General features: G+C 42.4%; 1 protein-coding gene across 1 annotated transcript in view; it reads left to right on the forward strand.

Annotated features, from left to right (window-relative positions):
* Positions 1–26,627, forward strand: part of SUSD4 (sushi domain containing 4) — a 122,348-nt gene extending 95,721 nt beyond the window's left edge. Inside the window, exons 3-6 of the mRNA XM_066611679.1 lie at positions 21,866–22,057; positions 22,458–22,602; positions 24,154–24,536; positions 26,138–26,627. Coding sequence (XP_066467776.1) covers positions 21,866–22,057; positions 22,458–22,602; positions 24,154–24,536; positions 26,138–26,166 — 749 coding nt within the window. The 3' untranslated portion in view covers positions 26,167–26,627. The remainder of the gene's footprint in view (positions 1–21,865; positions 22,058–22,457; positions 22,603–24,153; positions 24,537–26,137) is intronic.
* Positions 26,628–27,069: the final 442 nt, after the last annotated feature.

Consider the following 27,069-nt stretch of genomic DNA (forward strand, 5'->3'; position numbering starts at 1 on the left):
TCATAAAGTAGACTTGATCCCCAGTCATTTGGGAGAGATGCTTCTTCCAAAACAGATTAATCTTCTCGCAGTCAATTCATGATTGGATTTCTGATTCTTCATGATTCCATTTCCCATCCTCGTACAGAAAGAGAAGAAAAATAAGATGAGATCTCCCCCCCCAAAAAAAACTTAGACCAAATATCCAGAGAGAATTCCAGACAACCTGTCTCATCTACATGCTAGCTACATTACTAATCTATAGATGTCTGAAGTCCCTCCAACCTTTTACAGTGGGCAATTTTCTTTTCTGCTCTTTCTTCCCACTACAGTTACCGCACACATTTCATAAGAAAAAAAAAGAAAGGGGTGAGAAAGCATGATGATTATCTAATTTCCAGTAGGGATAACCTCTGCTTACTATAATGATGCTGTGGTATCAGGGAATCGACCCCAACCTGCATACTTTCCTCAGGGTTCCTGACATTCTTACTCCCTGATTGGAGAGGTGCAGGCAAAAAAATAAGAATGAAATTTCCAGGCTGCCTGGGCAAACAGTTTGCAGAGAAGAAAAAGTACACATGCATTTGTCTGTACATACTGTGGTTGGAGTCTCTTTTCAAAGTTGCTTTCTGACTGTGGAGAGCTGTTGTCTAGGCAGGTTTTGTCAGGTGATACCACTGTGTTATCTTTTATTTTGTAAATAAAATGTATGCATGCCTGCACTTATGCAATGCTGCCCTGGGAGGCTTCTGCAATTCGAAACATTTTCCAGCATACTCTTGCGTACTTTCATATGAAATACTACACAAATGCAAATCAGAATGCTATTTAGTACCCAAGTTGCTGAGATCATAAAACTATATTTTCAAGAGTGCCATCCGCTTCATGACCTTGGTAGCACTTCTCAGTCTAGAGATATGAATATAGAAATTGTTCTGATGCAATTTTATGCAATTTTGTTTATGGTTCACAATGTATAGCAGTTAGCACAAATAATCTTTCTCCCATTATTTCAAAGGGCAGAGAAGTCTGATTATGTAGATATTCCAGAATATCATAATTTTGTATAGATATATTTTTAACTAAATGAGAGCCCAATCCTGTGGTCCGCCCATGCCTCCACAGCACGGACCACAGTTGCAAACGTGCCGTAAGGCACGTTTGTGGGGCTTATCACCGGGCTCCCGCCAGAGCTGGCTTAGCTCCGGCTGGCGCTGAGCCAGCGCACGGTGGGTGACCAGGTTCTGCGGCTCGGCGGTCTCCGTGACCGCTGGACTGAGGAACGGGAGATGGGCATGGCTGGGGGCGTGGGGGGAGGCGTGGCTGGGAGCGTGGGGGAAGTGTGGCCGGGGCATCAGGGGAGGCGGATCCATGGAGCCAAGCTCCACAGGGTCCAGGGTGTTCGGGCAGGGCTGCTAGCCCTACACAAGCGCCTTCACTTTAGCGGTGACCAGTCGCTGCTAAAGTGAGTAGCCCCATTGCGGGGCTGCTTCCCTTTACTCGGGGGAAGGGAACAAATGTCCCCTTCTCCCGAGAAGCCTCCTGCAGTAGCGCGGGAGGTGCTGGATCCGGCGGGAGCCTTCCGTGGAGCCGCCGGGTCCGCAGCTCTGAGCAGCTCAGGATTGGGCTGTAAATCTTCAGTTTTTCATTTCTGAGACAATATTTTAAAATCTTATTTTAAAGCTTCCTGCTGCATATAATCTCCATAGGTCTTATACAATCAGAATTCTTAATGAAATGTTCTGGGTAAACACTATGTCTGCTAGGCTCAAAAATACGTATTTTCAATCCCGAGGTGCCATATCCTATCAATTTATTCTGCATGCTTATGGAAAAAGTTTGCCAGTTTTTCAGTATTAAAACATATCCTTTTGTTGTGACACATTTTTTATGTGTTTTGCTAAATGTGATATTTTATTTGTTTCATTGTTCTTGGAAAATGTGCCTTTTCTCAGTTTTCATGCTCTCCATAGAGTTGCATAAAAGAACTTAGTGAGCAGTTGCCTTGTTATGTATGTATGTTTGAATTTATTAAACTTCCTTTTCTGTCACCCACAGAATAGGATTTTTATAAGGTCTCCAGGATGACTTATAACAGTTGAAAGAGTTTAAAACAAAGCAGTTTAAAAGAGTATGCCAGTAAAGGCATAAGCAGGGTGACAGCTAAAAGCAGTAGCAGCAAATTGTAAATCAAAAGCTTGCAAGAACAGATAAATCCTTGCTAAACTCTTAAGACCCCAATGTCTGGGCCATCTGGAGGATGGGGGAAGGAATTCTGCTATTTGAGTACCTCTTCTGAAAAGTCCCGTCAATAGGAAAGGTATTAGGTTTCCACATTGGAAACTTTTCCAGTGTGGAAAAGTAAACAATGTTTAAAAACAGATGCATAAAATACAAAACAGAACACAGATAAAAGCAGCACCAAAAATAAGCACAGGACAGATAAAAATAAGAAATGTAACCATAAATGGCCACAGGTATAGTTAAGATAGCACTAATCAAGTGGCAGCATAAATCTTCCCCTGCAAAACACCCACATGCACCCATACTGCTATAACAAAAAAGCCTTTTGAAAAGATTTTCAAACTCTGCTGGAAACCTCCCAGGGAGGGTACCAATCTCAATTCGAAAGGGAAGGGAGTTCCAAAATTGCAGTGCAGTGTCACCAGCTGGAAGTCTCATAAGAACATAAGAACAGCCCCACTGGATCAGGCCATAGGCCCATCTAGTCCAGCTTCCTGTATCTCACAATGGCCCACCAAATGCCCCAGGGAGCACACCAGATAACAAGAGACCTGCATCCTGGTGCCCTCCCTTGCATTGGCATTCTGACATAGCCCATTTCTAAAATCAGGAGGTTGCACATACACATCATGGCTTGTAACCCATAATGGATTTTTCCTCCAGAAACTTTCCAATCCCCTTTTAAAGGCATCCAGGACAGATGCTGTCACCACATCCTGCAGCAAGGAGTTCCACAGACCGACCACACGCTGAGTAAAGAAATATTTTCTTTTGTCTGTCCTAACTCTCCCAACACTCAATTTTAGTGGATGTCCCCTGGTTCTGGTGTTGTGTGAGATTTTAAAGAGCATCTCTCTATCCACTTTATCCTTCCCATGCATAATCTTGTATGTCTCAATCATGTCCCCCCTCAGGCATCTCTTTTCTAGGCTGAAGAGGCCCAAACGCCGTAGCCTTTCCTCATAAGGAAGGTCCCCCAGCCCAGTAATCATCTTAGTCGCTCTCTTTTGCCCTTTTTCCATTCCACTATGTCCTTTTTGAGATGTGGCAACCAGAACTGGACACAATACTCCAGGTGTGGCCTTACCATCGATTTGTACAACGGCATTATAATATTAGCCGTTTTGTTCTCAATACCATTCCTAATGATCCCAAGCATAGAATTGGCCTTCTTCACTGCCACCGCACATTGGATCGACACTTTCATCAACGTGTCTGCCACCCCCCCAAGATCTCTCTCCTGATCTGTCACAGACAGTTCAGAACCCATTAACCTATATGTGAAGTTTTGATTTTTTGCCCCAATGTGCATGACTTTACACTTACTTACATTGAAATGCATCTACCATTTTGCTGCCCATTCTGCCAGTTTGGAGAGATCCTTCTGGAGCTCTTCACAATCACTTCTCGTCTTCACCACTCGGAAAAGTTTGGTGTCGGCTGCAAACTTTGCCACCTCACTGCTCCCCCATCTCCAGGTCATTTATGAAGAGGTTGAAAAGCACCTGTCCCAGGACAGATCCTTGGGGCACACCGCTTTTCACCTCTCTCCATTGTGAAAATTGCCCATTGACACCCACTCTCTGTTTCCTGGTCTTCAACCAGGTCTCAATCCAGGAGAGAACCTGCCCTCTAATTCCCTGACTGTGGAGCTTTTTCAGTAGCCTTTGGTGAGGGACCATGTTGAACACCTTCTGAAAGTCCAGATATATAATGTCCACGGATAATGTCTATGTGGTTCTCCCACATCCACATGACCTTTTCAAATAATTCTAAAGGTTTGTGAGGCAAGACTTACCCTTACAGAAGCCATGCTGATTCTCCCTCAGCAAGGCCTGTTCGCCTATGTGTTTTGAGATTCTGTCTTTGATGAGGCATTCCACCATTTTACCCAGTATAGATGTTAGGCTGACTGGCCTATAGTTTCCCGGGTCCCCCCTCCTTCCCTTTTTAAAAATCGATGTAACATTTGCTATCCTCCAACCTCAGGCACCGTGGCCGTTTTGAGGGACAAGTTTCATATTTTAGTCAAGAGATCAGCAACTGCATTCTTCAATTCCTTGATAACTCTAGGGTGGATGCCATCCGGGCCCAGTGACTTATTGATCTTTAATTTATCAATGAGGTCTGAAACATCTTCTCTTTCAACCTCTATCTGACTTAATTCCTTGGTCAGGAGGGGCCGTTCAGGCAGCGGTATTTGCCCAAGGTCTTCTGCCGTGAAGACTCCACCTCTTGTTGCCATTCACCTGGCCTCAGTCAAGGAGACTGCGTCGAATGAGAGCAATAGGCTGCAATACACCTGTATTAATGTTTTAGAACAGTGGTTCTCAAACTTTGAGGGAGCTTTACTCCTTCAGTAAGTTCTTGCGGGGGGGGGTGAGGAGGGGTGCTTTGCACTTCCTTCAAGAAGGCAGGGCTGTAGCAGGCTGCAGGAGGTGCGGGGAGCCCTGCGCAGCCCTGCACAGTGCTCCCCAAGACTTGAAACGTTCGCTCAAAGCAGGCGCAAAACACCTCCTGCAAAATGGAAGTGCTTTGTTCCCGCTTTTAGCGAATGTTCCAAGCCTCGGGGAGCGCTGTGCAGGGCTGCGCAGCGCTCCCCGCACCTCCTGCAGCCTGCTACAGCCCTGCCTTCTTGAAGGAAGTACAAAGCACCCCCCTCAGCCCCCTTAGTGACACGATCCTGGGGATCGCATCACTGCCTCCCTCCCCTTCCCCCACCCCTTAAAGGGACAGGGACAAACCCACCAGTTTGAGAACCACTGTTTTAGAGGAAAGTTGAATAAGGGCACAGTCCTAACCAGGTCTACTCAGAAGTAAGTTCTATTTTGTTCAAAGGGCCTTACCCTCAGGAAAGTATGGTTAGGATTGCAGCCTAAGGGCCCCGTCTTATTATATGCCAGCACTGGTGCTGAGCTTGCGTGCTGGGTGTCATAAATGTCCCATAAAGCATGTTTACAGCACCCTCCCTGTAGGGACCGCCTGTGCTGGCCCAGCAGCAGTCACCACTGAACCCAGCGCTGGATGGGCTTTGTCTGGAGCACGGTAAGAGCACCAGGTGGCCTTGGGGACAGGGGGAGGAACCGACATGGAGGCGTTCAAGTCTGTGCTGGCAAAATAGCCAGCGCAGACTTGAGAAGCTCCATTGCATGGTTGGGGCTTCTCCCGAGGAGACCTCCGGTAGCCCCAGCAGTGCCACTGGATACAGTGTTAGTCATTTTGGTGCTACTGCATCTGGCAGAGTAGCCAGGGATAGGATTGGGCTGTAAGGCTGCAATCCTATCCACATTACTTTGGAGTAAGCCCCATTGACTATAATGGGGCATAGAATTGGGCTCAAAGGAATTGCTAGAAACCTGCAGCTAAATATTTGGCCCACAACCACTTCCAAAGCTCATGTGCTTGCCTCTCCCTTTGTGTCACTAGCATACCTCCTATTTCTTCAGTTGTGTGTTTTCCACCAGCTGCCTTTAACTCCTCCTTTCTTCTGTGAAGCCCGTATTCTTCACCTTTACCATCTGCAGTTTCATTTACAAAATATTATTTAGAATATGAAACATGAGCTGACTGAATTGCTTGCCTTGTTAGAAATAATGTCATTTTGGTCTTGTTATACGGACCTCTCATTATTAGAATTTTCTCCCCATAATTCCACTTCATACTGTACTGTGTGTTTATTTTGTTTCATTGATTGCATATTTTTTGCCTACAGTTCATTATACAGGTGTGCCCCCATATCTGCAGGTATTCCATTCTGGAACCCCTGCGGTTAAGTGAATCCGTGGGTATGAGCGAATGCACTCCCTACCCACCAGAGGTGAGGGGAGCAGAAGGGGTGTGCATTGGGAGGCTGGGGAACCAATCCGTGGATAAATGAAACCGTGGATACGGGATCCGCAGATATGGGGGCCCCTATATTGTGATTTGTGTTTTGTGACTGCAAATAATTGTCATCATTCTATTGCTGAACACCTCCCCCTGAGCATTAATATATGAACAATCAATGACATCACAGCATTCCAGAAAATGACTGTGGGGTCTTAAAAGAGTTGGGCAATAGTTTTTAGTGAACACTGTGGATATGAAATGTGTCTGCCTGTCGAGTGGGGATAGAATTGAATTGATCAATAAGCTAAGCTTAGTAAACCAAAATGAAAAATAAAAGTGACATACAGTATTATCTCCTGGATGCTTCTCTTAGGAAGGTAAAATTTTCTGTGTTGAGAGTGATAGATTAGACAGGTTATAATTTCCAGAATATATGGAATAGTACTGTTCTAGTGCATTGTAATACAGCAGCTAATCTGGGCCTGAGAGGAATGTAATGTAATGCTTTTTATTCAAAGTCTCTAAAGCCTTTTTGAAGGACGATAATCCTGGAGAAAAGGAAAGTCACATATGCTTTGAGGAGCTCAGGCTCCTGTGCATTTCTGCCACTGATAAAATGAAGAGAGATTATCTGGTTGGTTCTAAATGCACACTGATCTCTTGTGAACTTGTATTGCTTTTTCCAATCCCATTTGCTTCCCTTGTACTGCAGGGGGAGATCGCTTTTGGCTCACAGTGCCTGAATATATGTGTTGCCCATTATTCCCTGGATGCTTTTCTTTGGGAAAGCAAAGTTCTCTTTGGTCAGAGTGATAAGAGTCTATACTGAGTAGTGCACCTTAATCCTAGGTAAATTTAATATCTAGCATCATTTTAATTAGTCTGAAGTTAAGCTGATTTGTGCACATGACTGTATTTTGAAGGAGGAGACATGCAGATGACTTGTAATTTCTGGTGCCCAGTTTGATTGCAGTAATCTGCAGCATTGTGTATTTATGATACCTGAGCAATGAAGTCTTGATAAATCCTCATCTGTGGTCACAATTTACCCATAGTGTATGTGGGCTGAGAGGACAGTATTTATGAATAGAGGAGGTCCTTGCTTTTTCATTTCCTACATTTATACAGGCATTTATCTTGAATGCTGCTTGTAAACCTCCTTCATTTCCTGAAGGATAAGCAGGTAGGATTAAATGAGCAATTTGAAGTGCCAACCTGAAAGATCTTTGCTGTTCTCATGGTTGGCAACCTTCAGTCTCGAAAGACTATGGTATAAGCCAGGGGTGCCCAAACCCTGGCCCGGGGGCCACTTGCGGCCCTCGGGGGCTCTCAATCAGGCCCTCGGGGAGTCCCCAGTCTCCAGTGAGTCTCTGGCCCTCCAGAGACTTTTTGGAGCCCGTGCTGTCCCAATGCAACTACTGTCAGCAAGAGGACGACTGTCCAACTTCTCACCTGAGCTGTGGGACAAGGGTTCCCTTCACTAGTTGCTGTTTCACGTCTGTGATGCAGCAGTGGCAGTGAAAGAAAGGCTGGTCTTGCTTTGTGCAAGGCCTTTTATAGGCCTTGAGCTACTGCAAGACCTTCATTCAATCATATAAGTTCCATCTCTAATATATTCATTTATGTAAATGTATTCAAATTTTAAATGGTAAATTAATTCTTTTTTTTCCCGGCCCCCAACACAGTGTCAGAGAGATGATGTGGCCCTCCTGCAAAAATGTTAGGACACCGCTGGTATAAGCCTACAGCACCCGGTATTCCCAGACGGTCTCCCATCCAAGTACTAACCAGGCCTGACCCTGCTTAGCTTCCGAGATCAGATGAGATCAGGCATGTGCTGTTCTCAGCCCTTCCCGGTTCTTGCAATGTTAAATTATATATCAAAAAGTTAGAAAATATTATAAAAAGACTAGGACTGCAATGTTTGATTGATTGGTTAGATTAATTGATGAAAACATAGTTTGATAGGCCGAAAAGATGCCTCCCATATTTGTTTGAATTTTAGATTGCTTTAATAATTCTTGCTGGTAAAAACTGCAAATGCCTTAGAGGGGAGATTCCATCATATATGACAGAGTAGGGAGAATACTGTTTCTAAGCTGGTGTCTGCTGTGCCACACGCATGCATCATCTAAAAACAAAACTATTGTATTTGCTCCAAATAAAAATTGTTCTGATTTATAGACTAAAACCCCTATTGAGCAAGACTTCTTTAACCCATTCCTTATGCCCTCCCCTGCATCTGGCTTTCTGAGGTAACCCACTTCTAAAATCAGGAGGTTGCACATTCATGACTTGTAACCCATGATGAACTTTTCCTCCAGAAATTTGTCCAATCCCCTCTTAAAGGCATCTAGGCAAGATGTCATCACCCTGTTGCAGGGAGTTCCACAGACTGATTACACCCTGGGTAAAGAAATATTTACTTTTGTCTGTCCTATCTCTCCCAACACTGAATTTTAGTGGATGTCTGCTGGTTCTGGTGTTGTTTGAGAGGGAAAATAGCATCCCTCTATCCATCCCCTGCATAATTTTGTATGTCTCAATCATGTCCCCCCTCAAGCGCCTCTTTTCTAGATTGAAGAGCCCCAACTGCTGTAGCCTTTCCTCGTAAGGAGGAGCCCCAACCTGGTAATCATTTTCGTAGCTCTCTTCTGTACCTTTTCCATTTTTACTATATCCTTTCTGAGATGTGGCAACCAGAACTGGACACAATACTCCAGGTGTGGCCTCACCATCAATTTGTACAACAGCATTATAATGTTAGCCATCTTATTCTCAATACCATGATCCCCAGCATTGTTTAGAACATAAGAACATAAGAACAGCCCCACTGGATCAGGCCATTGGCCTTCTTCACCGCTACTACACATTGGGTTGATACTTTCATTGAGCTGTCCACCAGTATCCTTCTCCTGATCTGTCACAGACAGCTCAGAACACATTAGCTCATATGTAAAGTTTTGATTTCTGCCCAATGTGCATGACTTTACATTTACTTACATTGAAATGTACCTGCCATTTTGCTGCCCATTCTCCCAGTTTAGAGAGATCCTTCTGGAGCTCTTTAAAATCTCTTTCAGTCTTCACCACTTTGAAAAGTTACATGTTGTCCGCAAACTTGGACACTTCACTGCTCAACCTGTCTCTAGGTCATTTATGAACAGGTTGAAAAGCACTGGGCCCAGGACAGATACTTGGAGCACACTGCTTTTCTCTCCATTTTGAAAATTGCCCATTGAAACCCACTCTTTGCTTCTTGGTCCTCAACCAGTTCCTAATCCAGGAGAGGACCTGCCCTCTACTTTCCTGACTGTGGAGTTTTCTCAGCAGCCTTTGGTGAGAGACCATATCAAATGCCTTCTGAAAATCCAGATCTATAATATCTATAGGTTCTCCCACACCCACATGCCTGTTGACCTTTTTAAAGAATTCTAAAAGGTTTGTGAGGCAACACTTACCCTTACAGAAGCCATGCTGATTCTCCCTCATGTGTTTTAAGATTTTACCTTTGATGAGGCATTCCACCATCTTACTCAGAACAGATGTTAGACTGACTGGCCTATAGTTTCCCGAGTCCCCTCTCCTTCTCTTTTTAAAGATTGGTGTGACATTCGCTATCCTCCAGTCCTCTGGCACCGTGGTTGTTTTAAGGTATAAATTGCATATAGTAGTCAAGAGATTGGCTACTTCATTCTTCAGTTACTTAATAACTCTTAGGTGGATGCCATTTGGGCCTAGTGACATTGATTTTTAATTTGTCAATTAGGTCTGAAACATCTTCTCTTTTAACCTCTATCTGACTTAATTCCTAAGTCAAGAGGGGCTGTTCGGCAGCGGTATCTGCCCAAGGTCTTCTGCCATGAAGACAGATGCAAAGAACTCATTTAATTTCTCTGTCATCTCCTTTTATCTACCCCTTCCCTTCCTCACTGTCTAGTGGGCCAACCACTTCTCTGGCAGGTTTCCTGTTTCTAACATATTTGAAGAAGCTTTTATTTTTCCCCTAATATTTCTGGCCATGCATTCCTCCCAGATCACTTTCTTACATTTCTTTTGCCACAGTTTATGTTCCTTCTTATTCTCCTCATTGGGTCAAAACTTCAGTTTACAGAAGGAACCTTTCTTGTCCTGAACAGCCTCTCTAACTTGGCTTGTTAGTCATGCTGGCATCTTCCTAGACTTAACCGAAGCCTTCCTTCTTTGCGGTACACACTTCTGTTCGGCCTCTGTTACCATTGTTTTAAACAGCTTCCACACACTCTGGGGAGATTGAACCCTTCCCTTTCAACTTCTTCCTGACTAGTCTCATTTGAGGGAAGTTTGCCTTTTGGAAGTCGAGGGTTTTTGTGTCAAATTTGTTTGGCACTCTTCCCTCCAACATGCATGGTGAAACTAATCGCAGCATGGTCATTGTTCCCCAACAGTTCAGTAACATTTACATCTCTAATATCCGTAATGTTAGTTTTTGACCTTCTTGTTAGGCAAGTGTGTTTCAGACTCATTTCTTAAAAATGAAACAGCAACTGAAATGTGACCATATTCTGACATTGACCACCCAGCAGCTGCCAGAGAAATAAGAAACTGTTTTAGGTGGAAGTTTCCATACGCAAGAGACAAATTACTAGCTAATGATATTGTTGCTTTAAAATTAAAGATCTGTATCATCTTTAATTCAAAAAGAGTCTTGTTTTTCCAGTGTTGTTATCTGATGCTGTCATCATTCTAGAACAGGGGTGCCCAAACCCTGGCCCGTGGGCCATTTGTGGTCCTCGGGGACTCCCAATCAGGCCTGCAGGGAACCCTCAGTCCCCATTGAGCCTCTGGAGACTTGCTGGAACCTCTGCTGGCCCAATGCAACTGCTCTCAGCGTAAGGGCAACTGTTCAAGCTCTTGCATGAGCTGTGGGATGAGGGTTCCCTCCACTGCTTGCTATTTCACGTCTGTGATGCAACAGCGGCAGCAACAGAAAGGCCAGCCTTGCTTTGTGCAAGGCCTTTTATACCTACACTTACCCAGGAATAAGTCCCGTTCACTGTCATTGTTAAAAGCATATACACTGTAGTCTATTAAAAGTACAGGTCTGTAACATTTGCAGTCACATGCTATGGTAGCATCTAGTCTAATAGATTAAAAATAAAATATTGAAATGAATATGGGGGACCCACCTGAAATTGGCTCACGACCCACCTAGTGGGTTCCGACCCACAGTTTGAGAAACACTGGATTGGATTATAGAAAAATAAATTAGTCTTTGTACAGTAATTTCCACTAGGGGCTCATGTTACAAAGAGTTTATGTTTGAATCACAAGATTAACTGATGTTATATATATAACATGCATACATACATATACATATGTACACATATACATATACATACACATACATACATACATACATACACACACACACACACACACACACAAACACACACATATACGTGTGTGTGTGTATAATATATATAAAGCATGGCCTTTCCCAGTTTGATATATATCAGCTAATATATATATATATATATATGTATGTATGTATGTATGTACGTATGTATGTATGTATGTATGTATGTATGTATGTATGTATGTATATATAACATCATATATAACATATATATATGTTTATAAAAATGGTGTGTGTCTGTGTCTGTGTCTTAAATAGGAGTACCCATAGGGTACTCATTAAACCACTGCAAAATGCCTGTATACATTTGTCTAAATTATTCTCATGAAATTATTAAAGGGGGACCACGCCTTCTGAAATGCCTGTGAGTTATGTGCCCTCTCTTTAATAAATGTATTTAGATTTGTAATTTTAAATGGTATTCCAAATCCAAGCAGTTCTTACTAACAAGTTTCTTTTTTAATATCACCATTGGCTAACAACTAAGATTTTTGCAGCAGGGGAAAAAGGTATCCGATCATTTCATTATCTGGTTATAAGTCTTAAAAAACTCAAATGATTCACTGGAACAGTGTATCAGCTAATTAGGAGTCTTCCAGAAAAAAAACACACATGATTTTAGGATGATTTTAGAACAAACCCATCAAATATTGGTGGCAGAGGAGAGAAACATCTTCAACATCTGGCTACAATATTCTTAAGTCAAACAGATAATAACAATTTATGGTTGTTGGTCTGTGCTATTTGTACAAAGAGACAGTTCAGACTTCTTTGTATTTATAGAATGCCATTTTTGATAGACACCTGCATCTTTTAAAATCATACTTCATCATACAGTTGCAGCCATATGATTAACTGAATTTTTTATGCACTATTAATAGAAATGCTTCCATCTTTAAGACATGCAAAGCTGTTTTTCTGTTTACAACTAGTTCATAGCCTTCATTTTTGTCAAACCTTTCCAATTTTTCTGGTGAATTTCAATTTAACTAGTTATTTAACATTATAGAACGATGTTATCTTTGTTACATTTTGCTTTATGAACTAAAAGGGAGAGAAACAGAAGAAGCAGCAACTGAACCTATGAGCCAGAAGAAAAAAAATTTTTTTAAGAAATGTCAGTGTCCTAATTTGATAGAGGGAAGTGGCCCATGGATCTCCACAGGATGGGAGTAAAAGTTTGACTGGCACAATGGAAACATTCACAATAAAATCTACAAATCATCAGTAGCCGGTCGGTAGCTTTATACAACCCAATGAAATCCTACTGCATTTGTGTCTTCTGATCATTTCTGAATTGATAACTGTAATACAATCCTTAGCCGTCTGTAGGGATGGCACTAAAGTGTATCTCATTCTTTTTTGGACAAGCTTCCAAGCTGGCTTCTGGAAACAACTGCTAGAATCTCCAAGCTGAGAACCCTGGCACTTTGCACTCTTGAATTAGTATCAACTACCCAGATTCTTTTACTCTTAAAGAATTAGCAGTCTGCAAAATAAGGTCTGCACTTAATACCGGTGCTGAACTACATAGCAATCCTTTTATTGTCTCTGATGAATGGTGGCTCAGTTTTAATCATGATTATTGATGTTCATAATATTGAGACAAGAATTGGAATATGACAGGCTTTTCAATCCCCATCACTTGCTTGATTCTAAAAAGGTTTTATTTTATAGAGTCATTTGCTTGATGTTGTTTGCAAGACTTGTGAGAATCTGAAGGTTATCAATTAAAATACAGCATCAATTTCTTAATTGTAAACCAAAACAATGTGTGCTCTTACTGCATGCAAATTTCTAAAGAGGAGAGACTGCTATTGTCTGTATTAGCATAAAACTCATTAGCAAGCCCTGCCTGGAATGAAGGAAAGACCCTTATTCCCATGGGCATAACTACAAGAAGAATTGAAGTAGTATTTGAATCTGGTTATTCAAATAGAACAGGTTATGCTAAAACCTGCCCCATTATTCTCCCATTTAAGAACAATGAAAAGGACCATTATCGGGCAAGAATAGTAATTAAATAAAATTAGTTTCATTAAATTATGCATATTTAGTATCTGTTATCCATTAAAAGTATACAGTTTGCTGTTCATTCCAGCTCCAAAATATGTAAATATCTTTCTGAAGAGAATATTCTTACTGACATAATACCATTGTTAAACATTGTGTTTTGATTTGTTGTCAGAGTCTGCAGCTAGATCTAATGACACATAGTGATCAAGATGTTGTAGGAATGGGGAGGCTGAAGCTCAAATGTCTGTGTGGCCATGATCAGGGTGGTACGGGACCAGCCAAATTGGGCACTGGCCAAGTGCCTGAATGCATGAGAGCTGACCTGGCCAGGCTGACCCCTGAACCTTCAATACTGGTAGCAGTGAAAGTGCCCTATATACCATCAGAGTGGGCAGATGGGGCCCAAAGCACCACAGGAATTCTGACCTTAAAACAGCACTTCTCTCCAAAAAATGTTCTGCCTTTTTTATTTCAAAAGAGACACAGTTCTACTTGTGCATGCAGTGTACTTCTGATGAAATTATCAAGGCAGTGCTTGCAAGACTTTCTTATGTGCAGCAGATCCTGCCCTGCTTTGAATCAGTGAAGGTTGTTGTAGAAAAGAGAAACCAGGAACACTCAAAACAATAACTTTTTTCATTATGGAAATAATATGTCAGTGTCTTCTTTACCCATTTTTATACTTATAAATCCAAGATGTTTGTGTCCATAAAATTACTGCAATACTTATATTTTGCTTGTAGCCTTTTCCTGCATACACTATTATTATTTTTTAAATACAACACATTTTTGCAATTTATGAGGCACATTTAGTTGTTGCTGACAGAAAGCATTTTTCCTTACTAGCATCCTACCAGATTTGTGTCTGTTGTGCGTTGTTTGATGCTGCTACACAGCAAGCCATTTTCTTGGAGGCCTATCCATTAGTCAGCTTTTTTGTTTCAAATTATTGTTTTTGGTCCCCAATGTTATTAATCTATTTGGGGTTTTTGAATGCCAGCATAAGCAGCAGGTGGCATTACAATAGAAAATGTCATCAAAGCAGTTAGTCTCTCTGGTGGAAAATGTTTTAATATTGCTTTTGGATCAGTACTCTGTACTGACATATCTCTGGCAGTCTTGTTTATCTATGCCAGGTCCTTACAATCAACCCTGTTGCAAAGATGTTCAGATAGAAAAGCAAAGGAATGGCTAGAGACAGCAGTTTCTGATCAGCTAAGATTATTCTTGTCAGGTTTACTCATTGAGAGAGATTAACTTGGCTCAGATCAGTCTTTTTCCCTAGATTCTTTACAATTTAGAGGAATTGTGTTAAACTAAACAAGGAAAGTATTTCAGACCTTTCACTGCCTTCCTAATGAATAATTTGACTTCCCCTGGGTCAAGTCCAGTTTGGAAAAGATGCAGAATGTTTTCTCATCTGAATTACATGCTCTAGTTTCAAGTTGTTATAATTTATAAAACCTCACCTACTGAAAATGCAAACAAGGATGTGACTTGGGGGCATGTGGAAGAGACAGTGTTGCACATTGTGATCACCCTCTCCTGAGGGTTCACTTAATGTCTTGTTTTCATTTTTTCGTGTGTGTGTGTGTTGGAAAAATATTACTTGTGAGACACATTATTCATGTAGCTAGATGGATGGGGAGAAGTTCCAGAATTGTGATTGCTGTGGAAAATCCACAGTTGTGAATTGGTGTGTACATTATTTATATCTACGCAGTAGGTCCTTACTGCATAAGGGAGATGTGAAACAAACACAGCGGCCTGTAGAGGGGAGCAGAGAACTACTTTGTTCCTTTCTTGAAAGGGAAAGAACCTGGCTTTTCAAGGTAACCCAAATATTTGCACCTCCAGTGCACTTGAAGCTCTTTGTTATTAAACATTGTCTGTTGAAATAGAAATGCTAATAACATAAATTTAACATTGGAAGGCTTGTTAACACTCACAACACAATCCTAACTTGGATTACTGGAATGGGGAGACCAGCAGACCTGTCCTGTATCCAGCATGAGCTTGGGGCTGAAAGCAGCTTCTCCTTACCTGGGGAGAGCCACAGCAGTCCCAGTGGGTCTACTTGGATCTGCACCACTTAAAGAGGTGGCTCAGATCCAAGCAGTCTGGAGCTGCCCAAGGCTGCTTAGGAATGGGGTCAGGATCTGGCACAAGTGCCAGGTCTTGGCCCCAGTCCCTGCTCTTCCACCACCTGCCTATGGGCCTGCCCACCACCTGCCCCCCTCCCAGCCTGGAACACCTCCTCCACACACCCCCAGACCCCTGTGCTGGCCAAGCTTGGCTGGTGTGGACCTACCTCTGTCTGTTGTCACAGAGGCTAGATGCAGTGTCTGCCGGCCAGCACACATCCTTGCGCCTGCCCAGCTCACACTCAAGGAGGCGCAAACATGCTTTACAGCACGTTTGCAACCCTCCCAGGCCTGTGCAAGGGACTTATACTGGCCCCGCACAGTCTTAGGATTGCATTCTGATTTACTTTGGCTTAGGGTAGCAAACACTTTAATTTACTTTGGACTCACAAGACCATTTGGTGATGATTTTTGTATATCTTAATGCTGCTATCTTGCACTATTGATTATATGAACATGGCTGGTTCAGGATGTAACATTGGGAAGAGCCGGTAAAATGGGGCTCTCCACATCTGCCGATTTCACACAATGTGGGGGCTGAGCCCGCAGCTGGAGAGCCTCAAAGACCTCCTGGATGCAATTAGAAGTGCCTTCCGGATGCATCAAGGAGGTGTTCTGAGGTATGGGGAGGTCAAGTGCGATCTCCCATGCCTCAGAAAGCCTCCTGGACACTTCTAAAAGGCAATTCTGGTTTGCCGTGGATACTGAGGGCCCAGCGTGATTTATTTCTAAGAGAAAAGGCACCAGGGCTTTTAGTTTCATCCACTTGCATGGAGGCCCTTTTCCTAAACTGACAGCTATTGCTTGATTGCCTTTCCTTCACCATTGAGCAATTTGCACATGTTCAAGATACAAGTCCTGCTTTATTTAGCATGTTTGAAGTCAAGGTTAGCCTATCGAAGAGGTCGACTGAGGTGGCTGCCTCAGGCAACAGCAGATTGGGGGGGCGTCTAACTCTGTGTGTCCACTTGCCTCCATTTGTCATCCTCCCACTCTTTGGATTGGAGAAGAGGGGAGATGGAACAGAAGAAGAAGCATGAAGGAGACAAGAGTGGGGGCTTGAGCATTGCTGCTGTAGCCCTCCATTCTCTTCTCCTGTGCACTTTTCTAATCTAGAGAGTGGGCAAAGCAGTGGTTGGCATCAGGAGGTGTTGGGCTGGTCATGCCTGAGCTCAGTCAATGAATATAGGATTAACAGCTCAATCCTAAACAACTTTCCAGTGCAGATGCAACCACAATGCAGCCCTGGGGAAACGGAATATTTGTTCCCTTACCTTGAAGAGGTCTCCATGATAGCTTCCTCACTACAGAATGTAGGGCTTGCTCCATTGGCATGGCTGTATCGGCACTGGAAAGTTGACTAGGATTGGGCTGTAAGTCCTTTTGAGTCACAGGATCACATTAAGCTGTAGAAGCTACCAAATTTAAACAATTAGGTACTCTCTTAAAAGTCCTACACTTATTAAATGTACTGTGGAAAAAGAAATCTTAAATTTGCAATATCGATTGAATTATCTGTTGCTGATTATATTCTTATTGTAAATCTATCTTTTCCCCTGTTTAGTAGTGAATAAAAACAAAAATCAAAGCAAAGAAAAGAGGAAATTTCATAGCATAAATAAATTACATACAATTTTACAAAAATATTAATATTTGCCATATTATAGTATATGTTGAGTCTTGTTATTAGCGAGGGTTCCAGTTTCCCTTCCCAGAACTGAATGGCAGAAATCTCATTAATGCAAATTCATTTGAAAAACAATGTCCCTTTGCTCCAGGTGCCCAGCTTTAGGGCAGTAGTTTTCTGTTTTCTGTTGCATGGTGCAGAGTTGTCGATCCGCTTGTCGGTTTTCACCCTAAACCCCACGCACCCCATGAGGTTAACGGACCGTGGCGAGGCAACACCTTACTGGCTGGGGACTGCCCAGCTTAAGGCGGGCGGTAGCTGCCCAGTGAGATGCAATGATCTCTCCCACCGTCGGAAGCAGCCCCTGGCGTCATGCTCTATGCCAATCGAGCAAAGACTTATAACCGGTAACTGCTGCTTCCCGTGTTGTGCCGACGCCGTATGGCAAAGTTGGAGTGTCCTCTCCAGTGCGCGAAGCCTGGGTAAAGAAGGTATGGAGGATAGGCTGTTACCCATGCAGCAAATCCCCCCTCTCCACGTTGCTGGAATGGTCCAATGGAAAGGCAGAAGCCAATACGGTCAGTTCCAGCGGCGTCGCAGGAGTTGCCAGAATGTGACTGTGTTCAGCCATGAACTGCCTCAGGGACTCCGGCTCCTGATTTTGCCTCGAGGTTGACTCCTGAAGCCTTTTCCAGAACTGGATGTAGCCACAAGGCAGTGGAGGTTTGAGGTCAGAGTTTCCTTCTCTTAGATGAGCTGCCTTCCTAGTCCCATCTACCCAGTCTACCCATCTAAGAGTCCCTTTGCTAGGTGATTTAAAAACAGCCTTGCTTGCCTTTGTGATGTAAGACAGAGTCGTTAGGCAGTCCATCCATCAATCAGTCTCTCTCCAAGTGCTTAGAAAGGCTTCAATCAACCCCCTCCCTTCACCCAGAGCACAGAAAGAATGCAAAGTGATTATGTTCCTTTCAGTGCTCAGGGGGAAGGGAGGAGTTGCTTGCCTTGAAGCTGTTCTAAGTGCCTCGAGAGTGAATAATTGATGGATTGTCAGCTGGCTGCCCTCTTTCGCATTAAGGAGACTATTAAACTACTTTTTTCCTTTAATTTAAAGGACCCTTCTCATTGCGTTAAGATAAAACTGCAGGTGGAAAAATCCATGGATAATTAGGTTATACTTGTACAGGGGTCTCCAAATCCTGGACCAGAGGCCACATGCAGCCTGTGGCAAGCCTCTGGTCCTCTGTGGGTCTCTGGCCTGCTCAACCAAATGCAATGGGGGGGGGAAGGGTGTTTTGAGGGCTGGGGAAGCCATGTCCAGCTTCCCTGACCCTCAGGGAAACATCTCTTCCTGGTTTTTCCCCTAGAAAGCTTTCTAGAGGGTCAGGGAGGCCTCCTTGGCCCTCAGAACACACCCTGGAAGTTTCCTGTGATGTGCTGGTTCTGAGATATTTACTCCTGTACACATAAGTAAGCTGCTTGTGGGGTGGGGGAATGGGAGTCCATTTGAGTGTGTGCTTTATTTCTGTGGTGTGTGTTGGAGAAATCCTGGAACTTTGAGCCATTCATTCCTTTATTCATTCATCTAAGTTCTGTCTCTAATGTATTTAAATTTAATATTTAATATTTATTTATTTTTCTAGCCCTTGATAGCATACCAGATATTTGATGCAGCCCTCTGGCTGAAAAGTTTGGAGCCCCTGTCTAAAGATCAGATTAGGAAAAAGCATGTTGAAAGCCACATGTATCATTGAGAATTTCTTTTTGCACACTTTAATCATCAAATAGCTAGCAGCATGCACTGGGTGAACCAAAAAGGACAAGATTCACTGCCTCTGCTCAGTGATCTGTGAAGTCCTTATATTACATTCAGGAGAAAATAGTCCTTACTAGTCCACACTCCCAGAGCTACTGTGGGATGCCTTGTAGGTTATGGGAGCTCAGTATCCAGACTAACTTCATTCTATGATGGTCTGACTTCCAAAATGTTATGGGTTGCCCTTCACAATAATAAATAAAGTCAAAACCCCTCTTACAAGTTGTCTGATATATTCAGGCTGGGATTGCAGTGCAAGGTTTGTGAAGCAGCTTGAATGGTAATATGGAGTACAGGTGGAGCCTATTTATGCGCATGAGTTCCGTTATGCGTGTGAGTGACCCGCCGCAATTAAGAAAAATGCGTTGTGCTAAATTGCATAGAGTTACGCAAATATGCTGCAGTCTAACACTTGGGGATGGAAGGAAACTAAGGCAGCTGCTCACTATCGCCTCCCCCTCCCCCGCTCCCTACTCAGCCCTCCCCGTGGGCAGCTGTCTCCTCTTCTTTCACAGGTGGGATGCTGAACTTTTAAGTCCTATGCCTGCCTACTCAGAAGTAAGTCCCATTCTAGTCAATGGGGCTTACTCCCAGGAAAGTGTGGATCGGATTGTAGCCTAAATCTCATGCTTTGGCTTGCTGGGAAGACTTGCTTGCTGGGCTGTTTTGTTTCCATAGGCTGGAGCATGGGGAGCCTGCACCATCTCTGTCTGAAGGGGGGGAAATTGGGAAACACTTCCTGGGTTTTTTAAAGCAAACCTGTTGCTACGGAACCTGCCCCTGTGTGTGTGTGTGTGTGAGAGAGAGAGAGAGAGAGAGAGAGAGAGCTCCACCTTGCTGCATGTGCTCTGGCTACAGAGGTTTTCTGCCCACACCTTCCCCTCTTCAGCCTCTTTGCTGGCTCAGGGGCTCCAGGAATCTTACTGTTCCTTCACTGGGGGAACCTCTTCCATGGCTCCAGGGCTATTCCCTGCCTGAGCCAGGCTAAGCCTTTTTGCAGTGTTTTGGACTGCCTTGAAACGAATGGAGAAATCAGCGCAGGGCAAAGGAGGCAAAGGTGTGTGCGACTTTGAATTCTCCCCACCGGATTCGCTTTGAGACAAATCCTCAGATAAAAAATCCGTGGATAAATAGGTTGCACCTGTATATGGAATGTTCTCTTTAAAATACCATAAACAATATTAAAAATTGAAAAATAGGAATACTGCTGTATTTATCTACTTCACGTGATTGATGTGATGGTGAATAATAATGTAATTTGTATGTTTAAAATGCTAATAAAAGTTCAGACTTCAGTTGCCTACTTTTCTTTTCTGAAATGCTCTCTTCACTGTAGTATAAATAAAATGCTTACAGATTTGGAAAGTATATAAACAGTGAGGGATTCAAGTATCTGTTCACCAGAAGGTTCTCCTCTTCATATTAATTGGTTTCTAGAGCACATACAGTAAAAGACTAGATCCTTTTCATAACACTCTTCTCTGTGTCCATTTTTGTTCCTTCCACATATATGTTGCAGATGTAGAATAAAATCCATTCAAAGTTAGGTTTTCCGCAAATTTGAAATCAACAAGATTAACTTTAGTTGATTGTTCCATATCTGTTTATTTGATGACATGGATGTGTACTTTAATGTGTGCAGAATTGCACTTACAATTCTTTCCTTCACACTAGTGGATATATTTAAGTGTGGTATTAGGCATTAGGGAGTACTTTTGTGTTTTGATCTTTTTTGTAAAATATTCATTCCAAGGAAGCTGCCATCCATTTGCAGATGTACATCCAAATAATAGACAATAGCAAGTTTTAGCAGGTACAACAATATTTAACTGAAACAGAGAAGTAAATATTTACTGGTTGGTTTTTCAGTAAAACTTGCATACAGGTGGGGCCTCAAAATCCTTGGGGGATCTGTTCTTGAACACCCCGTGGATACCGAAAATCGCAGATAAGCCATTTTCAGCCACTTATGTCCTCTGAAGGGGACTAGAACTGCAGTCTGGTCCCTTCCAGAGGGCTTTCTGAATGGCCGAAGAGACCAAAAAAAACACCACTTCTGAGTTCCTGGTGGGCTTCACCAAGCCTCAGAATGCCTTAAAAGGCATAAAAACATCACTTCTTGTTTCCCCCAGGAAACCGGAAGTGGGGTTTTTTTGTCACTCTGGGTCATTCTGAAGCCACGGGTAGCTTCTGCAGGCTTCAGAAAGCCCTCCAGAGGGGACCAGAACACAACTACAGTTGCTTTTGGAGGTGCAGAACCCATGTTGAGCCAGATTTGCAGATACAGGTTCCACAGATACGGGGGCCCCCCCTTGTACACTTACTTGAGCTTTCTGATGTTGGTGATCTGCAGCTGCTATCCATCTGTTGCTTGAATGGAAGTCAGTGCTAAATTCTGCATGTGTGGGTACTGCTCTGCCACAGAATTCCAAGAGGTAGAGCTGAAGTAGATACCAGGAGCTTAGTCTTCTGCCCTGACCTTTTTTGTCATTTGTAATAAAATCAATCTCATCTTTGCCGCATAGCATTTCATGAGGCATTTTGACATGCAGGGTAGTCTGCTGGTTTTGTGTCATGTTAATTACATTATTTTGGAATGAAAACTATCATGAACAAAAATCAGAACCACTGTTGTTAGTATATTGGTTCCTAATGTCATTTATATGGTGCTGTATACTGGCAAGATTTTGTGTAGTGGGGTGGCAGAATAGAAAGCTATATAAAATGTTACACTAAGTTTATATGAATTAGTGTTGTAGAGCTAAAAGACACTACTGTAACTAACTCACCTTTGTATTATGTTTTTGTCCAAGTTTGTCCTCTACCTCCTATGGTGACCCATGGAGATTACATTTGCCATCCGCGGCCTTGTGAGCGTTACAACCATGGAACTGTGGTTGAGTTCTATTGTGACCCTGGATACACTCTCACCAATGATTATAAATATATCACCTGCCAGTATGGAGAATGGTTTCCCTCATATCAAGTATATTGTGTCAAGACAGGTAAAAAAAAAAAAAAAGAACCACCTAAGAATTCAGTATTGACATGAAAATTAGATGTTAAATGTTAAGGCAATTGTGAATAAAGGAGGCAGGGTCTTTTTGAACTGATCTTGTCTTTTAATACTTTATCAAAAATAAACTTGATTTTTCCTTACATTGTAGTTGTTTTGACACCTTGCTTATATTTGCAGATCTTAAAGGCATAATAAATATACAAAGTAAAGAGAACAGTGTGTCATGTTTTGTATATCATGTAGTTGAACTAAGTTTAAGGTAACTTGGTAACTTGGTAAACTTAGGTGAACTAAGTTTAAGGTAACCTGAACTGTTCTAGTCCTAACAAAATGTAAACAGTATAATGATCTAACATGATGGTTTTTTATTGCTCTTTGTGTCACAGAACAAACCTGGCCGAATACACAAGAAACTCTTCTGACAACATGGAAGATTGTGGCATTCACTGCCACCAGTGTTCTCCTGGTGCTTCTGTTAGTTATCCTTGCCAGAATGTTCCAGACCAAATTTAAGGCAACCTTCCTTCCAAGGTAAGTACTGCTTTTTGTCTGGATTACCCCAAATAGTTGGCAGTGAAGTAATTGGTCCTGTGACTGAGAGCTTGATTTGGGATTGGAGAAGGAGATTGTGTACTCCAACACCACAGCATTTGTTCTGTCTTCCATTTGATTCATACTGTTTTCGTCACTGGGAGGGAGGGGGGCCATCAGTTAGCGGTAGAATGCATGCTTTTCATGCTGCATGTTCCCATGTTCAGTCCTTGACATCTCAAAGTAGAGTTGGGAAAGATCTCTGCCTAAAACTGTGAAGAGATCCTGACTAGATGGACGAATGACCTGACTTCATGGACCAATGGGCCATGGACCAATAAGGCAGCTTAATATGTCAGGGGTACAACCCACACATGAGAGCTCTCGCTGAAGAACAAGGTAGTCCTCCCATTTATCCAGTGGACCCTCAGTATCATGGGGGATCCATTCCAGGACCCCCTGCGGATACTGAAGTCCATGAGTATTCAAATCCATGGGGCAGGCTCAGGGAACCTCCAATGTGACTGCAAGTGCCTTCTGGCCGCATCTGGTGGTGTTCTGACATGTGGGGAGGCTGCGCATGGCTTCTCTGTGCCTCAGAAGGCCTCGTGAATGCTTTTGAGAGGCACTTCTGGTTTGCCAAAAAACCAGAAGTGCTTCTCAGAATTCCTCCTGGATGTGAATGTCCTCTGAGGCCCTCCAGCATGGGCTTGTGATCTGAATTGAGTCAGATCTGCATATCATCAGCCCAAGGATGAGAAGGAGCCACTGTATTTCGTTTATCTCACTTAAGGGCAAAATTGCATGTTACACCTCCACTTCCATAGTATATAATACAACTTGCCTGAGACCCCAGTGACAATATGCTGAGTGTTTTCCCACTACTAGTAGTCATTCCATTTGAATAAGATGCACTTTGCTATTTGGCTTGTTAATGCCTAGAAGCTGTACACAATAGTGAGAAGATGTCCTTACGAGATAAAGAGGGGGCACCTTAGTGAGGAAAGGAAAAGTGGGCCAGGCAGGTAAAGTTAGAATGACCAGATGCATCTCAAGAAGATGTTTGGATTGGTAACAACAGAGAAGAAGACTATGAGAGGTGGAAGGGCATTCCAGAAGTAGGAAGCTGCCATGGAAAGGAGTATAAGGAAGGAGCAGGGAGGGTAATCTTAGCCTTGACGAAATTGATATTTAGACTTTAAACTAGGGTTTCGCACCCTGAGTTGTATTCTGTGATTCTGGAAATCTTACTGTGGGCTGATGTTCACAGTGCAGAAGAAGGAACTGCAGAAAATTTGTTATCTATGCCACCCAACTGTTTGCTTTCCCTTTCTAAAACATATCTTGGTTTGCTGGAGTTGATTATGATAAACTGCACATGGCTGTTTGTAACAGCAGACTCCTGCATATCTTAGAAGCAAATATTAATAATGCACTTGCTCCATTTCAGAGTATTAAGAAGTGTTGTAGTTGGGGAAACCTGTCTGTTGCCAGAAAATGATATTAAACTGTCTGCAAACAGTTGCTCTCCTTCTTTCTGTTCCCATGCAGAGGTGCCCAGGAGAGCTGTAGCAGTGCTCCTGACTTTGTGGTGGTCGATGGTGTTCCTGTCATGCTGCCAACCTATGATGAAGCTGTGAGCAGTGGCTTAAATGCCTTGGCACCTGGATGTGTGTCCCCTGCAGGCCAGGGGTATGTTTTGCAGGAAGATGATCAAAACCCTCCAGCTTATCCTGGGCCAGAGGATTTGGACAGGTTGCCAGCTGAATTTGATACGTGTGACAGCATTTCAGGTTCTTCTGAACTCCTTCAAAGTTTGTACACATCTTCTGTGTGTCAAATGGGAGCGCATCCTATCTCAGAGAGAACTGACGCTAACAACAGCACCACTGGGGACGTAGCATCTACCAGCCCGAGTATTGACATTGCAGATGGTAATTTTGATTTTTGAACATTGTGTGGGCTTGCTTTAATGTTGGTTTTTTCTATATGAAGCAACCCTGAGATTTTGCTTGGGAGAAACAGAAACTGATTTTAGCTTCAAATTTGGTTTTTTCTTTTTGTGACTTTAAAAAAGAAACAAACTTTGCCACCCTAAGTTTTAATGACAACATCAAATACCACCACGAGTTTTGTCTAAGAATTCCTTAATAGCAGGAGAGCATTAGGTGTATGACTTTACTACTGCACATTGTTGACAGAGCCACTGAGCAACAGTGATCATCCCTGCTCTCCAAGTTTGATTGTACTACCAAACTATTTTTAATGATGATTTCTGCCTCTTCTAGCAAAGGTGCATTACATAATTAAGGTTCATCGTAAAGTGGGGGGGGGGAGTTTTCTTCTTTGATCAATGGTTCAATACCACCAAAAATTTAATTAGCTTCATACTCGCATCACAAACTGAATGCTTGGTGATTTTTTTCACAAACATCAGGAAAAGTTGCATCTGTACAAATATGCACACAATCTGCAGTGCAGTCTGGGTTGTGAGTGTGAGGGCAGTAATGAAAATACACGTGCCTCATTTCATGAGCCCTGACATGGTTTCTTTCTTTCTTTCTTTCTTTCTTTCTTTCTTTCTTTCTTTCTTTCTTTCTTTCTTTCTTTCTTTCTTTCTTTCCTTCTTTCTTTCTTTCCTTCTTAAATAAATAAATAAATAAATAAATGGTAAGGAACTCAAATGTTATTTTGATTCAGTACAACATAGTATCTGCCAAGTATCCCATTACCTCTCTAAAAGAACAATCTAATTACCATGTTGTAATATTGATTTTCCTGGTGTCAGCGTGTGCATTTTAATGTGCTGAGGCTAACAATAGCTTGCTTTGTGCTCAGTCTGCAGAGTGAAAAGACAGAGTGAATAATAGCCAGGTGGTATTGGCCATCCATGATGAGTGAGAGCAGGCTAGTATGGTCACTTACTATAAAGTTGATTCACTCTAACTTAGTTTAGATTTAAAATATTTTACATAAATGAGCTAAAAGGAAAAGAAGCAATACTTTTGAATTCAACGTTCGATGAGCTTCAGAGCCAAAATGATTTTAGCAAGTCTTAAATAATTGGTTTACTAACATTTTGATAGCTTCTTAACCCATTTCACATTGGATGGCTTTATGCAACATCCTAATTCCCATGACCACTGAATTAGTCTTGAATGTTTGCCAAATGTTGAGCGATGAATCGAGCGGTCAAGTTTGGATCCTCATTCCATGCTGAAAATTGATCTGAGATGGGATAGTTGGAGGCCTGCTTCACCATACCACAACAGATTTCAAGATGCTTTGAACCTGTCAAAGAAATCTGCCTGAAGTCACCTGCTGTGGTTGCATGAAATCATCTACTGTGATTTCTCTGCCATACATAAAACAAAAACAAAATACAACAGATTGCCTAAATCCATGCATAGTTGTGCCTTAACATCCTAGCAGTGGTGGCCCTGTTGATGAAATGTTGTCACTAAATAAAATTACAGGTCCTTCCTTCAGACAGTTTATTATAAAAACCCAATTAACTCTTTCTTTTATTTTCTAGAAATTCCATTGATGGATGAAGACCCTTAATCTGCACAAATCTTGCTCATTATTTGCTCACACCTTTGTGGGGGGTAGGGGGAAGAATCATGCACATATGTATACATACATGCTTATATCTATATAAATCTCTATATAAAGACTGCCTAAAGATGGAGGGGAGGGTATTTTTTGTTTTTATAAATCTTCCACATGATGATGTCACCAGATTTTGTGCACATATCTTAATCAACTTTGGGGGTTGAGAGTATCAGCTATTCAACAGCAGCTTTACAAAATGAATCCTGAGGATTTGATGAGATTATTCACTGCAAAAGAACTATAGATTCACGGAGTAGTGATGAATGTATCTGCATCGCAGGAAGTCTTAACAACTATTTAGAAACACCAGTGAGAGTGATTTGTGGCATAGGTACAAGCTGCCTAATGAAAGCATGCCAGGTGATGTAAATTTTGCTTTATCAAAGCTGCTTCCTATTTATGATGGACCACAATTTACAAAGGAATCCTAACTTATTGGGAGAAAATAAACACTGTTGAAATTAAATCAAGGAGATGTTCCTTTCTAAATAGTCTGTGTTAACTAAGCTTGCAGAAAGAAAACTCTTATTGAGGTCATGGTGGTGTCATTTTAAAAGGTGGCTGCAGCTTTTAGCACATGGGAGCTGTTCACTCTGGTGCTCAAGCTGAAGCTCTTAGCCCAGCAGGAGAGTCATCAGTATTGTTGTGTCAGTGTTGCTCCTGTGAACATGGCAGGCTCTTTGGCACAAGGTTTTCAGGGACAGCAAAACAAGCAGAACTGATTCCTCTTCTCCATTTGCTATGGAGAGGCTGTTGCCTCTGCTACTGCACCAGTTAAAGGAAGCTCATATAAGGGCTGAAGAATTTAAAGAAAATTATCTTCCATAATTCAGTAACACTTTGGACAACTTA

Source organism: Tiliqua scincoides, chromosome 1, assembly GCF_035046505.1.
Source record: "Tiliqua scincoides isolate rTilSci1 chromosome 1, rTilSci1.hap2, whole genome shotgun sequence".
Classification (NCBI taxonomy): domain Eukaryota; kingdom Metazoa; phylum Chordata; class Lepidosauria; order Squamata; family Scincidae; genus Tiliqua; species Tiliqua scincoides.